This window comes from Ambystoma mexicanum, chromosome 7q, assembly GCF_040938575.1.
Source record: "Ambystoma mexicanum isolate Mex_15411 chromosome 7q, UKY_AmexF1_1, whole genome shotgun sequence".
Taxonomy (NCBI): Eukaryota; Metazoa; Chordata; class Amphibia; order Caudata; family Ambystomatidae; genus Ambystoma; species Ambystoma mexicanum.
In genome coordinates this window covers 48,774,195-48,792,493 of record NC_090941.1, presented here as the reverse complement: position 1 = coordinate 48,792,493, position 18,299 = coordinate 48,774,195, and the positions used below count along the sequence as shown (strand labels likewise).

At 44.2% G+C, this 18,299-nt stretch overlaps 1 protein-coding gene across 1 annotated transcript in view; it reads left to right on the top strand.

The window, feature by feature from the left end:
* Positions 1-310: 310 nt before the first annotated feature.
* Positions 311-18,299, top strand: part of EGFL6 (EGF like domain multiple 6) — a 360,256-nt gene continuing 342,267 nt past the window's right edge. Inside the window, exon 1 of the mRNA XM_069640724.1 lies at positions 311-717. Coding sequence (XP_069496825.1) covers positions 641-717 — 77 coding nt within the window. The 5' untranslated portion in view covers positions 311-640. The remainder of the gene's footprint in view (positions 718-18,299) is intronic.

The window sequence follows — 18,299 nt, the reverse complement described above, 5'->3', positions numbered from 1 at the left end:
TGCATTCTGACTGGGAGGATGGGTGGGGTCACGGGCTCGAGCTGCGCGTTTAATCTTGGCATAAAGTAAAAACTCACTCGTTAGTTACCACAAAACGTACACATTTGTAGAATGGGGACACCATTAAAACATTCCAGCTTTAAACTACGTCTCGCGGGGTACTCTTGGCAGCGCCGGTGATGTCAGCGTCAGGGTGTGTTCTCCTCATCACCCCTGCAGCCTCTGGCTAAACGTACAGTGTGGAGAACCCTTCCCTCCCACTGTTCCAGCCCCCACCCCTTTTGAGTCTGAGGCCCCAGCTACAGCCCCCAGAGCCCCCCGTGCGGTGATTAGTGGCTGCAGGGACACAGCCTCGCAGAGGAATTCAAGCGCAGGCTGAGGCAGCTGCTGACAGGCAGCCGAGGGGGAGAGGAAGGCGAGGGGCTAAAGCCAAGCGAGGCAAGCTAAGCAGACCGAAACCTGCCCCCCTGACCGCCGGCCAGACCCTCTACTCTCTGCAGGGCTGTAAAGCCAGTGTGCTGAGAGTTCAGCCAACAAGGCGAGCCCCTGGCTGACCCCCCTGCCTAAAAGTACTGTGCAGGAGAGCGGCGCACGGATTCCCGCCGCTCCAGGGGAAGGAAGACGCTGACTGAGCAGAGCCATGGGGCCGGTCCTCTGGGCGACGTGGCTGAGCGTCCTACTGCCGCTCGCGTCCGGCCGACTCGCTGACGCGTCCAGGTGAGCAGCTCGCCAGTGCGGCTCGTGCCGTTTGTTTACATGACTCATGTGGATACGGGTGTCCGTACCGCGGATGTCCGTGTGTGACTTGCTAAGATTTGGGTGCGATGGATGGATTCCTTCATTCCCTTGAATAACATGACAGGTGTGCTTTTGCGATTAAGATTTTTATATATAATTGAGCATCCATTTTTATTTGGCATGCACTTTTCAGCATACTCATAAGTTCCTAAGAGATGTTAGATGGTGTGTTGAGCACCAGGAGATGGAGCGATGTATCTTTTATGAGTACAGAAGTTAGTTGCCTGCACCCACACAAGTAAGTTTGCCCCTCGCCCCACAGTCTCCGAAGTCATGTTATGTTACGTTGTTTTATACCCCGCACCGCTACCACCCAAGGGCAGTCTCCAGACGTTTTTAGCCCTTCTCCCAACATTTGGGGTCAGATTCGTGGAATTTTTTGCACGGCTCAAAGTGACTGCAATGCTGAAAAGTGACTTTGCACCACAGACACAACCCCCTCTTCATGCAACTGTGCAAAGTGTATTTTTGCAGTTCAAAGTCATTTTTGCAGTACAAAATGAACTTTGCACTGCAAAAATTCACTTTGCACAGTTCTGTGAATTAGTGTTTGGGTCGGTGGTGCAAAGTCACTTTTCAGCAGTGCAAAACCACTTTGAACCGTGCAAAAAAAAAAATCCATGAATCAAGCCCTTGATCGGTTAGCCACGCCACCCCTCCGACCCCGAAATGTTAGTCTAGTTCCACCACTGGTGTCTATTTATTGGTTGCTGTTTTGTAAGGTACCAATGGCTACTTTCAGCCACTTCTTTTGACTCAAATCACACAAACGAGTCCAGCCGGGAAGACGGGGCTCACCTTTAGTGGTCCTGGGTCTACATCAGACAATGAAGCCACACAGTCAATTCTGTAGCCCCTGCACCCCCTCTATACCCGAATCACCACCCCTCCCACTGTCACACAGGTCCACACCCAGCAAAGTTGGCAAAAATTCTTTCCAACAAACCCTATTTTGTGTACAATCGCCTGTAAAGGTTCGCGCTCCAAGTAATTCGGGGTTGCAAGTCATTTTTTCCTATACGCTGCCCCTGCATCAGCCAGTAACAACTGTACAGCGCACCAGTGCACCACTGCAAGCAGGCGACAGAGGATCCCGCAGGAGAAATGCTGCAGAACCTCACGCTGCGGGCTTCAATGGTAAGGAGACGAATTGTTTGGCGGCTTGCTAGACCTTTTGAAAAACTTTTTTTTTTTAATGTCAAGGCGCTGATATTATTCGGCAGTGAGTTAATCACGTTCTAAATCAGGGCAGGGCTATGCAGCTGTGCTGCTATTGCCAGAACACTCGAAACCCAGTGCCACGACACTAGTCCAAGCTGCTGTAGGTGATGAACGGCAATCTGTTTCCTGCTAACACTGGTGGTATGCGCTCTTCAGCACTTGGGGGGCTTTCAATGATTGGCACCCACTAAACTCTCCCTGAAGTGTAAAAGCATCGGGATTGGAAGCAAAAGAACCCCAAGCACCATAGGGGACATACATGGCCCCTTAATAGAAAGAATCACTCTGCGGGGGGGGGGGGGGGGGGATGGATGGACGGACGGACGGACGGACGGACATGCATGAATTGATATGCAGGTGGGTGGATGCATATCAAAATGATTGATGAATGTGAGCTCTGCTAAACACATAGTTCATTAAATATATGGATACTGGGATGGATGCATATATGTATGGGTGCATATGTGGGTAAATAGGTAGACGGATAAACAGACAAAGCACAATCAGACTGATGGAGGGATATGGGAGGGTGGCTTGAGTAGATCCATGGATTGATTCACGTATGTACAGAAGGTCAGGTGGATTAGGGCCAACAGATGGATGTATAGAAGGAAATATGTTTTCTTAAAGAAAGTGGGGTAAAAGTTTCATTGTAAACAGTAAAACACAAATAAATAAATAAATATGGCGTATTACTTATGTAGGGCATACAATGCCCCCAAAGACTAAAATGATGAAACGGGTGAGCTTGCACGTTTTAGAATTGGCACAGCTCGGTCTCATCACTTAAATGTATGGATAGCTGGGCGCTATACAAACACATGTGACAGGAACAGCTATAGTGAACATGTTTAACAATATTGTTTAATGGGTATGACCTGCACATGAATAGGGCATCATCAACAGCAAAGTTTTCATTGGACCAGCACGTCTTAGAGCAAATCCATGATGTGCCATTTTATCAGCATGCCTAAAAAAGAATAGACCATTTTACCTAACAATTTTGCACAGGGGCAAACATCGGATATCGCTGTGGCTAATGTATAAGGAATGGAGCAAATCAACTTTGCCCTAAACATCTTTACATTTTTCGGTTTTTAAGAAGGAAGCTGACATTAGTTTGCTCAATCCCTTATTACAGAACTAGCAAAATAGCACCCAATGAATTGCACTATTTCTGTCAAGGTTTAAACTATAGGCAATATTTTGTATTGTATTGTATGTGTTTATTTGAAAAACAGGCATGTAAGTTTCGATCAGAAATGACTTACAATAACACATTCACAGACAGGGCTGTTGCTAGATCTGGAAAAGATGCTAATGTCAGGACCGCCGGGACTCGGGGCTAGCAAGCCTTTTGGTTGTAGCCCCTGAGCTTCTATCCAGGGCTACAAACAGAAGACCCGGGGCTATAGCTCCCCCCCCCCGCCCGCAGGTAGCCCGATCAAAGTCTCTGTTTACAGATGACAGAGGCATTTCCATGAAGGGCGCTTGTCCAATAGCACAAGTATGGAGGATGGGGAGAGGACATGATGAGCTCCCTCTTTAGCACATAAGGGAAGCTTAAGTTGTGCGTTGAAGAGATATACAGTTGGGCGGGCTTTGATTGTGTTGATTGTGATGTTCAGCATGTTCCAGCGGAGCGGGACAAGTAGGGAGAAAGAGCGGAAGCGACAGGAGGTACAGGGGTAAAGGGAGCATCGGACTGTGCGGTTGAGTGCAAAGGAGACGTAAAGGGAACACGATGGTGAGTAGTTTGAGATACAGACAGGTACCGAGGAGCAGGACGATTGATAGCTTTGTAGTCTAGGAGAGGGAACTTGAAAAGGGAGCGGTTGTGCATGAAGAGCCAACCAGCATGCTGCTCTTAGGTAGAATTGTGGGAGGATCTGGGTAGGTTGTAGAGAGTGTGGGGGTAGCAAAGTTTATGACTTTGTCTAATGGGAGAAAAGAGTAGAGGGGAAGGCCAAGGTATACGATTGAGCAGTAGTCAAGTTTGTCTGAGCACAAAGATAGAGATTAGAGTTTTGTACAGTGGTTAGTAAGAAATAGATGCATTTTATAGTCTTGAGGTTAATAAGAGCAGGTTAGGCAGATGATGAAGGCAGAGGTCACTATCAAAGGGGACCCCAAGTTTGAAGCCTTGGGTGAAGTAGCGAGAAAGTGATGTGGAAAGGGAATAGGAGGGCGGAGGCATGGAATTTGAAGCTGGGAGAAAGATGACTTCCATTTTTTAAGGGTTCATCATGAGACAACAGTTGGCTATCCCGTGAGACAGTTGATAATCAGTTCAGAGATGCTGGAATGAAGGAGAAAAATATTTTAGTGTCAAAAGCTGTTTTAGTGTCTGTGATTGATGACCATACCCTCATTCGCGATGGCTGTATAGCAGGCCTAATTTTAGTGGCGCCCTTCACTGCCTTTGATGCAATTAATCATGCTACTCTCCTGGTCAGACTTCAAAAGCCTGGGATTTCTGGGCCAGTACTGAGCTAGTTTAGGGTCTTCTTGTCTTTTCATTTTCAATCTATCTCTTTACGGCCATATACATCTTCTCTGGTTAATGTTTTGTGTGGGTTATCGCTGCTATGATAAACGGCAGTCTTGATTACTGCAATGCCACTTTGTTGGCTCAACCTGCCTACCTATTAAATTGCTTGCAAGTACTGCAGAATGTGGCCGTGCGTTTTGCTAAAGGTATACCCAGCGATCAACCTGTCTCTGGGGCTCGGCAGGAACATCATTAGCTTCCTGTTACTGCACACATTCAATTCAAATCCTTGTGCATAACTACAAAATATTTTTTTGCCCTACCTTCCCAAACACTTGTTGTGCTAGGCTTCGCTGCCCTACTTTCTGAACCTCGTTACTGCCTTGAAGGCAGTGGTGGTGAAGCTTTTTCTGTTGCTGGCCCAAAACTTTGGAATTTGCTCCCACCTTTGCTTCGGTCCATTCTATATTTTAGCTTGTTAAAAATGTATTTGTTTGTCTACTTTCGGCCTTGCAGTTGGTTTTCTTTTTCCACCAATCGCCATTATGCCTCCGGTTGAAAGCTGCGCTATACAAGAGTCAGATAGATAGATAGATAGATAGATAGATAGATAGATAGATAGATAGATAGATAGATAGATAGATAGATAGATAGATAGATAATAGAACGGCAAAGAGTCAATTGTGAAAGGCAAAGGGTGAGATAAGTCATTCTCGGGCAGATGAAAACGGGGTGATCCTAGGGGGATGCCAACACAGAGATGTGGGGTCAGAGAAGATTTTAAAGGTACAACCTTCTAGTTAGGGGACGATCCATGCAAGAGCAGATTGTTAAAACTAGAGGTTTTTGAGAGTGAGGAGGAGACAGGAGTGGTTGACAGTTTTGAAAGCGGCAGAGAGGTCCAAAAGGATGAGTATAGAAGAGAGTTTGGAGTGATGAGCGTCAGAGAGAAAGTTGGAGACATGCATGTGTGCATTCTCCATTGAGTGTTTACTATGGAAGTACATTGAATTGGATCTCCTAGCCATTATCCCCAAGGTACGTAGTGATCCGGTAAAAGACCACCCACTGAAGGATCTTGGATTAATGTGGAAGGATGGAAAGAGGGATGATAGTTTGCCGGGATGTTTGGTCAACAGAGAGTTCCTTCAAAATGGGTAGAACAATTAAAGATTTAAAGGAGGCACGGAAGGGTCCAGTGGAGTGAGAGAGGTTAAAGATCTGAGAGAGGTAAGGGCAGGCGATGGAGACCAAGTCTTTGGCCATTTGGGGAGCAAACGGGTGAATATGAGAACAAGATGGATTAGTGTTGTGAAGAATGCATGATAATTTGATAGGTGAGGTAGGAGAGAGGTATTCAACAGTAGAAGAGGTAGGAGAGGTAGGATAGAGGCGGTGGACAGAAGGAGGGTCGGGGAGGAAGAGAGAGAAGAGGTCTGTGAGACTATCATTAATTTTAGAGTTTTTAGAGGAAACGTATTGGGCAACACAATTAGCAGAAAGAAAAGAGGCGATGGACATTTGTATTTGTATTTTTTGTATTTTGTTTATTTATATAGCGCGCCTGGCCCAAAGGCATCTGGGCGCATTTCTTGAGGTTACAATGACATAGTATACAGCAAACATATATCAGCAAATCATTCAGAAATACTTACAAGATATTTACAGGTGAGTTAGTCAGAGCAGCAGGGCCTGGCAAGGCCAAACATCATCAGAAAATGCAGTGTAGGTTGTTGTGGTCAATGAGACACGTGGAGGTTTTGAGAGTCCTGTGATATGAGCCACAATTTAGCTTTACTCTTGAATGAGTGGAAGGAGGATTCAGATCTGACGCTGGCCCACAATGCTTTCTGAAGCTTGAACCTCGGTATTGAAAGACAATGAGTTTGGGCTGCTCTGTGTGGGCGTAAGTAGGTGTGTGGTGTGAAGCAGTTCGCCAGGTATTTTGGAGCTTTGTTGGCCAAGCATTTATGCGCGAGTGTGAGAGTTTTGAGGGCGATTCTTTGGGATACCGAAAGCCAGTGAAGGCTGCCTCTGGTGTCAGAGTTATGCTGGTTCCTCAGGATTTTTAATGCTGCCCTGATGGCATTGTTCTGGGTTACGTGTAACTTGCTTAGGTTCCGTTGACTAGTCCCTAGATATAGCGCATTGCAATAGTCGAGTTTCGACATGATGGCAAGGATAGTGCAATTGGCTGTGGTAAGGAATGGACAACATGCTGTGATAAATTTGCATGCGTAGGCTGATGATGAGATTACGGCATTGGTTTGTCTTGTAAGAGACAGGGTTGAGTCAAGATAAATGCCTAGTGTTTTCGTGTAGTTGTATACCTTAATGGTATTGCCATCAATGATGAAGGATTTGAATGCTGGGTCTAATCTGTTGAGTCTGTAGTGGGAACCAAGGATGAGTAGCTCTTCCTTATCATCATTAAGACAGAGCCCATGTTGTGCCATCCATGACTGGATGACCTGATAGACATAATGTAAGGCTTTGGTGTCGGCTGTGTGGTCACCAGTGATAGGGATGAGTATTTGGGTGTCATCTGCATAGTTAGTGTAGGTGAAACCCAAATAGTCAAGAATATCGAAGAGCGGCTTAGTAAACACATTATATAGTGTAGGTGAAACGCAGGATCCTGGAGGGACCCCGCATAGGGCTGGTGAGGGTTCAGCGGCTGCCAAAGGAGAGAAGACCCTCATAGATCTGTTGTCTTAATCTTGGGAGATGTTAGTGGGTGGGTGGGTTGATGAAATGCATTTTGGGGGGATGATTGCAAAGGGAGCAGATTAGGATTGTGAAGTAGGAGAATTTGGCAGAGTCCAGTGCAGATGAGAGGGGGTGGCAAGGGATTTTCTGTAGGTGATGAGTAGGGTGGGAGTCTGTGATTTGCACCAGCATTGCTGGTCATGGCACATTTTTGTTTGGAAGGCTTGAATCTCAGAGATGATAGGCTGAGCACAGGGACGGGAAGGTGGGAATGTGCGAGCAGGATAGTGTTAGTCACAGGGAGTCATACGTGCACAGTAAACGTTTTAAAAAACATGGACAGTGGAAGAGGCATGACTATGAGGGGGTCACATATTATTTGTTAGAAGGAAGGCGTAAATAGCAGTCTGAGTTAAGATGATATTGTATTATTAACCTTCGAGGGCTTTGAAGAATTTCCTGCAGAGCACAATTGCTGCATTCGCTAAATAAATAGCTGCATTTCCTTGCCAACAGCGACTATCTGAAATGTGGCATTCCTTAGTTGAGATAGTGCAGTTTATTTCAAAGAAAATAAAGGATCCTGTCTACACTCCCTCATTATTAGCACGTGTGGACGGACATAAAAGTGATTTCAGCTAACAAGCCACACATGCCACAACAGTGGCCATCCCTGGAAGCTCACCTCCAGTTCAGTGCCACTGAGCAAGGCATTGTGGGTATACAATCAACGAAAAGCATGCCTTTTTTCCCAGTGCAAGACGGTCTTTATCTTACAAGTCTTAGAGGGCAGCGCTATTATCTACATGGCACATGTTATCTGAAAGGCCTATTCTAATCTCTCATTTTAGGTAGACGGTTTTTTAATGCATTTTTGAAATCCATGACATTGAAGGTTTTCCTTATTGAATAGTTTCTTTCTGGGAACTGCAGGCCACTTCAGGTCTTTTTGTTGCCTGTATAGGCCAGAAAAGACTGTCAGACTATGGCCCTCATTACAGGGTTGCCGGTATCCTGCCGGTAGTTGCGGCAGGATACCAGCAACTGTGCTTTACCGTCCCCGCCGACCGAAATCCCTTTATTATAGGGATATTACGGTCATGGAAAGCCGGTAACATCCCATTCCCATGCACTTTCCTGAATCACTGGCACCGGTATTATTAGTGCTGGTGATTCAGGCATTTATTTGCTGGTAGGGGCCTGATCTACTGGCAGCTCAGGCCTGCCGAGAGATTTGTGGCCCCCACTGGCATACTTAAAGTGTGCTGGTCTGGAAAAAATGCCAGAGCCGGAATTACCAGCGTTTTGTGCAGACCGGTACACTTACAATGAGTGCCTATGTATTGGAACTCTGCGGACAGCTCAAGTTGTAGGATAGTGCTATGGAGCAATTTGGTTCATCCAGTCAGTGTTCACTGCTATCGGAGCACATACAAGATCTGTCCTCCAACGGGATACTGCATCTCTGCATGCGGCTGCAAAAAGTAGGATGTGCATCGGGGTAAAGCAAGAGCAAACAAGGGTATAATGCAAAAGCGGTTCCTATCACTATTAAATCCAAGGAAACGTGCAGCCTGAGCAGGGGCAATGCACTATTTGTGGCATCTGCATAACCACCGTGGTCAAAATGGCAAGTGCTTTCCCATCTCGAGCACTTCCGTTTATGTCAGAAAGCACAGCTCGACAAAATATCAGAAAAGGGGAGACGTAGCAGCAGGCACGCCAGCTGAAGACATGCCCCATTTTGGTGCCTTTTGGCAAAGCTTACTGAAAAAGACAGCCCTGCCTTGGAGGTGGGATACCGACAGTGGTGCCACTGGTAAACCTAGTAATATCAGTAGTGTGGTGATGCCTCAACCGCTCACTGAACTAAAGATATCACATTTCTGTTATTGCTGCTAACTCCACTGATTCCAACAGATTTTGGGGTGATTCCGCAACGTAGAGTAGTACCGCCAAGGCACCGGCGTAGAGGGAAAGGCTTAATGGGACAGGAACATGTTATTTGTCAAAAGATAATAATTTGGCACTATGGAGTTACAAAGGTCAGTGAGTACTAAGAAAAAATAAACATCATTTGCACTTTAACTCTTCTTCTTAGCATTTAAGATTAATGATGGATGTTTCTGATTTATGAATAGTTGGGAGAGCACTCTGGGAGAAAATGATGTGGCATCAGACACTCTTTGTGATGCACTTTTTCATTCAAACTTTATTAGATACCAAAGCTGTCAAGATTTATAGTACACTTTTCACTCACTATAATATGGCGAAATGTAAAATGCAAAGAAGATTGAGGCAGACTGATGTAACTAGACAAAGCATTGGTCTGACCAAGGGAAGGAAGGTGAAAATGAACACGAAGAGTTTAAGACAGCATCATACAATCCCCCATGATAAAATTGATAGCCAGGCAATAATTGATAACATCAATTCAACTTAATGACTAAAATGTGTATATAGGTAAGGATAACAGGCGTGAAGAGGTATTCAGAAAAGAGGAATTCTCAATCCAGGGGCAATCTACTTTCTATGTGTGCCCAAATGCTGTCAACAGAACTGGTCTGCTGCAACCTTGCTGTACCTTCAAGTCCATACACTCTGCTCCAATGCTTAATGAATGAAGAACCAGATCTTTAGGATTGGGAACCCCTGAGGAAAGGATACCATTGTCACAGAGGACTGAAACATGTTAGAGACGGGCCTTGGCTACCCAAAATAAGCATACTATTAGCGGTACAGCATAGGCCCAAACATATTCATGCTTCGGTAAGCAGCATCATGATTTAGATACAGTGTTTGTCGCTTATTTTATCAACAAATTGTTTTCATAATTGAAAGAGCATATAGTTGTTTGTCGGTGATCTGCTGTAACCAATAAAACACACGCATTGTAGATGCAGTTGCATTTCAGTGGAAACCTATCCAACCGTCTCTCATGGCTGCCATCACATAGGACACTGAGATCCAACAATGCAGACCTCTTGCAAAGTCCTAGCGCTAAGCTTGAGATCATGGCACAGAGGTCTTTCAGATATGCAGCTCCAAAAAACTGGAATGCTCTCCCCCCCTGACCTGAGACTGTGTCAACCCTTCCCTAAATTTAAACATGGCCTGAAAACATTTTAATTTTACTGATCAGTGATCCACGGCTGGATTTTGTCATTGTACTCATGATTGTCTGTCATATTTGTGCTAATATGCCCACAGACCTGTGCTTATGTGCAATATAAATACATAAATAAAGAAATAAAATAAATGCTAAATGAAAGGTCCTGGTTGAAAGGCTGCTGAAATAACCTTATATTAAGGTTGAAGAGATTACATGCACACTGACAATGTTTATTGATATAGTTGTTAAGGAATGAGGACTCGATTGCATATAAAGGTTTTGAAATCCTATTTATGGTTAGAGCTGGCACTCCCTATATCAGATATTCTAAGTACCTCATTTACACTGTGTAAAGACTGGAGGGGGTTATCTGTACTCCTGCCCTCTATATGGCTGAGTAGAAGCACAGAGCACCCCAGCCAAGATTCTCTATTGTTGGTAGCAATGGACGAGCAATCAAGGCTTAAGCTCTCAGGAGGGTATGCAGGCTGGTTCTTAAGTAGTCCCCACAAAGGAATGTCCACACACTATGTTAGTGATAACACAGTTCTTTATATAAATAAGGTTCAAGTTATATACACACGCAATAACACACCTTGTGCTCAAGCAATACTATAATGATACATATGTACAATATCTGTGCAGTACCAAAGTTAACTCTTGATTCGATTAAAATGCACTAACTGCTGACAGTCTCGATGGCATACAAATTAAATAGTAAAGTGAATCAATAATAGACATAAGAGGGAAGACAAGTTGGGTTAAACAATTGACACAATAATGGGTCCTTACCACTAGACACAGTTCTGTGTGAGGATCCCCCCACATGGGCAACCTGTAAATAAAGTGTATCAACAAGCCCAGTCCATAGATTGTTTAAAATAGTCTTGGTTCCTTCTAAAAAGGTTCTACTACCCCCAATGTACCTGGTTTTGCTGAGTTCAACATCGAGTCGTCCATGGATCCTTCTTGAGTCAACTCCCTTTAAGACAGGAGCCATGGATCATTGAGATTCCTCGAGGAAAACGTAAACCCGATCATCGAAGGCACAGCTTTGAACTTCACATTGCTCATCGACGGTCAGTCATGGACATCCTGTGAAGATGAGGCGTGCGGTGCACCTCGATGACAAGAGTTTGTTGCCGCAAGAGTACTTAATGAAGAACGTAGGCCCAGCAAGGGCATCAGGTTGTCAGCGTTTGGCGTTGACGATCGGGACTCGACCACGGCTGGCTTCCGGATCTTCGTCAGCGTCTTTGTGGACTTCGGGTGGCGGGAAACCCACCAGTACATACTCCTCCGTTCATCGGTGACCTTGACTTCCTCCGGCAGGACAAAGCGGTTGACGGTGATGAGCAAGGGAGTCCTTGATTTCAAAGTGTCTTAGGCAGTGGAGTCTTGCGGCTCGGGTCGACGAGGTTGCATCGGTCCTCCGCACCTATGTCGACGGTGATGGGCGACGATGAACTCGACGTCCTGTCGCTTTGCTTCAGATTCCTCAGTGGTCCCTGTCTCTAGTCGGCAGCCTTTCGATGACTGACTTCCAGGGAGCCTTGGTGAAGGGTAGATGGTGCACGATGTTCCCTCATAGCTCGGGAATAGGTCTCCTAGCCAGGTTGTCTCTTGGATCAATCCTCGAAGGCACGACAGCTTTCAGATTGCGTTGAAGGAAAGTAGCAGCAATTCTTCTTCTTCCGGCTCGGCTTTGAGAGTAAGCATAACATTTCAACTTCAGTTTCTGAACAATTCCAGTAAGTGAGAGGTCCCCAGATATACTGTTCTGTCTCCCATTCACACTGTTGAACCAGGCTCAGGCAACCAATAATTCAGAAGGGCCTTCAGCAGGCAGGCAGCCAATCAGGCTCTCAGTGCATTCAGGCCATTTTTCTCTATCCAGACACTCACAACAAGGAATGTGGATTGGGGCAAGTACCCAGCCATTCAGCACTCCACCCGGCATTCATACCAGTTTCAGGCAGGGTTGTCTCATTCATCGTGTGACACACCAGAAACCAGACACCCATAACACGAAATGTATATTGGTCACACACTCCATTCACCCAGGTCCCACCTCAAGGGTGTACCCACAACATACCGTCACTGGGAAGACTCCAGCCAGTCTGGCCTGGACTTCCCCACAATACCATACATATGGAACCTCCACCCAACAGCCGGTCAGTGGAAGGGACAGAGGCAGGGCTTCCCAGGACTTTGGGAAAACAAGGTAACAGGCAATAGAAAGCAAGAGGCCACATGTGCCATCTTGTCTCCCATCAGGAATCAACTGATTCCAATGGCAGGGCCTGGGTATCCCAAAATGGAGGATACTCAGAGCACCTGTCAAATTCAACATGGAACTGCCACCAGCCCATACCCTGCTTTGTGGGCCACACACAGGTGCCCAAAAACATACATACACTAGGAGTACAGGGTTGTACCCCCACCCATGGGTGCCATAAGGGTATCCCAAGGGTCTTTTCACCACAACCAAAAAAGAGTAAGAGCTGCGCTGCCAGGAGTCCCACATGGACTCCTGTGCAGAAAATAACACAGAACGCACATGATAAAAGGACTACAGGACAAGGACACGGAGGCCCTGTCCCTCCAATTCATTTCCAGCATCACACATTGTGACAAACTTTATTTCTGCTTTAGACAGCTCTGCCAATATAATGCAATTTTTGCATTTGCAAAAATGGTATTTATGAAAGGGATTCATAAAGCGCTAACCTAGATAGGAAGCAACAGAGCACTGTATTTGGGAGACAAACCCAGGGGGTTACAGGATGGGTGTAGGAAAAAGAGTGTTGGAATGGGTAGGCGGAGCAAGGGCAGAGGAAGCTCAGAGCAGAAGAGAAGTAAGCTTGAGAGGAGCAGTCAGCCATTGGAGAGATGTTCTTTGAAGAGTGGGGTCTCCTGATCCTTCTCTGAACAATCAGATAACTTCATTCTGAACTGTAGGATAATTGCATTCCTGCAACCAATACTCGTTTGGTCTATCAGTCCCGGGTACTGAAGAAGAATCCATTGTGAAAAGGTTAATCTCAGACATCCAACCAGTAGCGAGCAAATATAGCAATCCAAGCATAGACATACAACAGCAGGCACTTCTTGACTTGTCATTAGCGCCGTAGATGCTTTTGATGTGCTTGATTAATTGCAGGTGTGAACCTCTGGAACAAGTTGCCTGAAGATTTGAACTCGTGAGAAAAGGGAGCATGGTTAGAATCTATGATTTAATTTGGGATATTTTTAAGTGAATAGTTTAATAATCATACATTTTCCCACAGTGTTAACTGTTAATGCAGACAGAAGATGCATCTTACATCGTTAGCTATAGGACTGTAGTGCCAAGATTGTGACATATACAATCTCATCAATGGAGGGGTTCAACTGAAGGCTTTTGAGATAGAGTGGTCTTGTTTTCATAAAGCCTTTTGGCTAAAGACCCAGAAGTCATTGATCACTTATCTCAAAGTGCCTCATTTGGATAAAACACTCAATGTTATGAGGTAACTTGAAGACCAGCAACAGAGCCAGAACAATTGTATTACAGTTTAAAGGAAAGAGCTTGTTAACATAGCTCTTTCAGATGTTGCCTCTTTGAAGTGCCTTTCTTGACCTCTGACATCCACTGCATTATTAGAAGCCTGTTACTCAGCCATGCTTTCCAATAAAGCAATGCTGATTATTCAAGAACACTTTCATACTGCAAAATTAAGAGGGTAGCCTCTAAATCAGGGGGCTGCAAACTTTGGCTCTCCAGATGGTTTGGACTACAACTCCCATTAGCCTTAATGGGAGCATAGGTAATGGAGAGGGAGCATGGCAGTTGTAGTACAAAACATCTGGAGAGCCACGTGTTCCAGAACCCTACCCTAAGTCAATAATACCCTTAAAAAGATTTAAGGCTGTAGTATCATAAAGGTATGTTATGTTATGCTATGCTATGTTAATGTAATTTGTACCAGGCACAGCTGCCCTTTTTATGTTCTCCAAGCACTCTTGTGGATTGTAGATGAAGGTGGAGGAGTGGTTACAGGATACGCTGGAAAATAATAGTTATTGTGCTCAAGTGTTGGTGCCGGTAGAGCCAGGGAACAACTGAAGTCAGCGTGGCTGAATTTTCTAGTGGTACTTACCCAGAGGTTTGTTTTTTCCATTGGGAAGTCTGAGTGGGTGAGCAATCTGTGCATTGTGGGTAGTTTTTTGCAGTTGGTTGAAGAGGTGTATAACTTTGGCTGAGTTGCTGTGGGCCGAAGTATTCGTTTTAGCCGTATTTTGTGTCCGTAAATTGGAGGGTGGGGGTTAGGGGGTGCTGAGTCAGTTGTTTGAAAGTTGAGGTAGTTAGTCAGTTGGATTCTTTGAGCAGATCTGATGGACAGATCCGCGCTCTACAGCGCAGACCGAATGTCACATCTCTACATTGTTGCTCGTTGTGAGTACAGCAGTGGTTATGTGTGCCGCTGGATCGGGACTTCTGCGGCCGCATTAGACAGAATAAGAAAACGCAAAAGTGTTTTTTTTTTATCGCAACAGATCCGAACTTGTTTATCATATGTATTTCAGAATAAGTTAACGCTGTAGAGTGCGGCTCACTTAAAATAGCATGACTGGTTTTAAATAAGCATTGAAACTGTTAAAGAAATGATTGAGCTCCTGCCTAACAAAAAATGCATACACCCTGGCTGATGCTTCATCTTTGGCCTCTAGATATCAAGGAATACCACGAACCACGGCATCCTGTGAATATGCCCACCACTAGCTTCACAAAGTCAAGAAGTCTAGTGAAATCAAGGATGGGATGTAAGCCTCTATCCTTCGTATTATGTATACCACAGCAGGTTGGCAGTTTACATAGCTACTTTAACTGGGACATGTATCTCTTCCCCCTACCCCTCCTGTCATCCCTACAGGTGGGAATATTAGAATTAACTACAGACAACGCTGTGTTCAAATGAGACAAGGCATGCAGTCTGGTGCCTTTTTCTAGCCCTGAAGAAAGTGGTACATCTACATCAGTCCACTGAAACCGGTCAGCTTTTATACGACCCAGTCTAGTGAGATAAAAATAATTTCACAGAAAACGGTTGCATTAATCTCTCTCATAAACTAGAAAAGAGAGATATCACGAACACTATACAGAGAGACCCAACAACCTGTAGGAATCTCTGTTGGATAGGTGGGATTACACTCTACTCACTAAAGTAAATCTGAAAATCTGCAAACAAATCACGCAGCAGTGAGTCCTCCTCAACGATGTGCTCAGGAACACACATCTAGCACCTGACAAGAGGACAATTTTACATTTTTCTCATTTCTTTTTTGTTTTAAACTGCTTCTGCTAGACATAGAATCCAAAATAAAATTCTAAATAATTAATTTGAATAGCAGACGACACATGCCTAGTCCCTGGTTTGACATGTGCCTTTTAGCATAATTTTTTGTATCATCAGATATGGCAGTCTGTGATCATTGATGGGGCATGTTTTTCCACTTTTCACGTCATCCCCTCCCCCCCCCCCCCCCCCACGAGGACCTAGCGGAATTTTGTATGAAGGGCAAGAACAAGATGAGGGCAACGCATGTTGTTGCACTGGAATTTATAGAAATTATTAACCAGTTGTTTGTTTCCTGACATAGGGTTGTGGGTAGATTTCTATACAGTACTGAATAGCTAGGTTTTTACGAGATGTCAGATGGTCTTCGTTTTTCTGATTTCTTTTGGGATTGAGTTCCACGTTTTTGCTGTGACGATAGAGAAGGCTGTCCCTCCATACTTGTTTTTCCCCATAGGTCCTTGATTCTATAAGTAGGTCGCTGCTTCATCTCACTGTCCTTCTTGATAGGTAGTGGGTGACTTTCGATTGGAGGAATTACGCTCCCTGTCCATGCAGTGCTCTGGGAGCAATGCAGAGGGCTTTGACGTTGGATTATTTTCTTTACTGGTTACCGGTGTAGGCTTTTCAGGGCCGGTTGATGTTTTCTCTTCAGTTGATTCTTAGTAGAAGTCTTGTTGCCGTTTTTTTGGATGTGCTGCAATTTCATGGTGAGGTAATCAGGCATTCCTAGGTATATGCTGTTTGTGTAATCCATTGTTGACAGTATCAGTGAGCATGGCGAGAAACGAAACTTCCAAAATGTGGACAAAACTGAAAAAAAATGATATTTTTAATTTATTTTATACTAAACTATAAGTAGTGCAAAAACAGACTCAAAACCCTAAATCCCACATATTATATAAGTAAACAAAATTGATGACAAAAACGTTGCATAGTAAACAGTAAGAAAACAACACACCAAATATTTACATACCATTGAATTAACAAATATATAAATACATTTGTACAATGGACCAATGTAACTCATGAAAAACAGTGAAAACAATCTGACAAAGTGATAAACAACACATCGAAATCATAAACACATAATCAAAAAAATGATGGAGGTGTTCTAAAAAAAAATAGAAGCACCATGTGAGTGAACACCATTCAATTTAGAGTTTTGTCCTCTTTGAACACTCTGTAATTTAAACCCAATACAGTGCAAAAGTTCAATTCAAATAAGGTTGATTTGAGACATACGCTGTGGCAGAAGCAGCAATTAATTTGATGTCATCCTTCCAGCCTTCTTCAGGACCTGCATGGTCTATGAAGTGCCAGGTGGAAATTTCAGCTAAGTTCTAACATGGTCTGTAGAATTAAGCAAGAATAACAATACGTTTAGCTGTCAGAAGAAAATAATCCGACTAATGGGGGCTGTGAACATGAATCAAATGCAAGCTACCACGTGACTCGGAAGGAGGGAGAGAGGGTAAGTTATACATTTTCGAATGTCCGTTTATGAGATGCTCCATGTGAGCAACAGTCCCAAGGCATGTCCAACAGAAGCAAACCAGTGTACATTCTAAAGGAATTCTGCAGCAAACAAGAATATACAATTGCCATCCACGATTGTTGTGCAGATGTAAAGCAACGTGATTTCTAATGAGCACACAATCAAAGGTAAAGGGAAGTCAGAAAGCACCTGTTTATTTTCGTGAGAGTTGCACACTTAGAAGTTGAATTGTTCCAAAGCTATCAGACAGTGACTTGGAGCAATCAGCAAAATAAGAGTCTGGATAACTTGTAGAATATCGCAAACATATAAAAAATAAACCTGATAGAAAAGAGGGAAATAGCTCACAATGAACCCAATGGGAAATGACCTATATACGGGGGACACTAAGGTCTGTGTTGTACAGCAAGTAAGTGGTGGCATTCTTTGCCGCAGTCTGAAACGCTTTGAAACTGAATCACAATATCAAAACACAGTGCTCTACGCAAATATGTTAAACTGTAGCAAACAATTTAATTAGCAGGATTTCAATAGGGTCGCCGTACAGGAATGATGTCTCAGTGCTCCTAGTCTGTCCACTAGAGTGGGACTTTCAACCACTTATTTAGCCCATTCAAAGTGTTATGAAAACGCAACATCCAATTGTGTACCTAGTTTAACAACTTGGATTCAGAGGACGAGTTTGTCCCCATTTTGGGATTTTTCGTTTTGTGTTGTAACAGTTGTGTCTGAAACGGGCATTGCCTGTAATATCCAAGTAGCTCTGCAAATTGTAGATTAACGACGTGTATTATTCCCAAGCAAAACAGAAATCTAAACAACGTGTACATTTATTTGTATGAGATTTGGCGCTCACCCGTCATGGATCATGATAATTGTGTACCAATTTGGACTTATAATGAATGAATTTGCTGTTTTCAGGGGTAGCACTGCTACCATCCTCGTCTAACATATGCTGGGAATTGTAAAGCCCTGAGAAGTATATATTAATTTAAAAATGATCTAGTCACTGCTTTGCTTTGTCCATGCTTCTGGAGGCAAGTCTTTTTGCATATCTTCCTCACATAGAGACACCCTAAAAGAATCTGGACCAGCACGCCAGGAGCCCGCTAGTAGCCTGCCTCTGCCCAA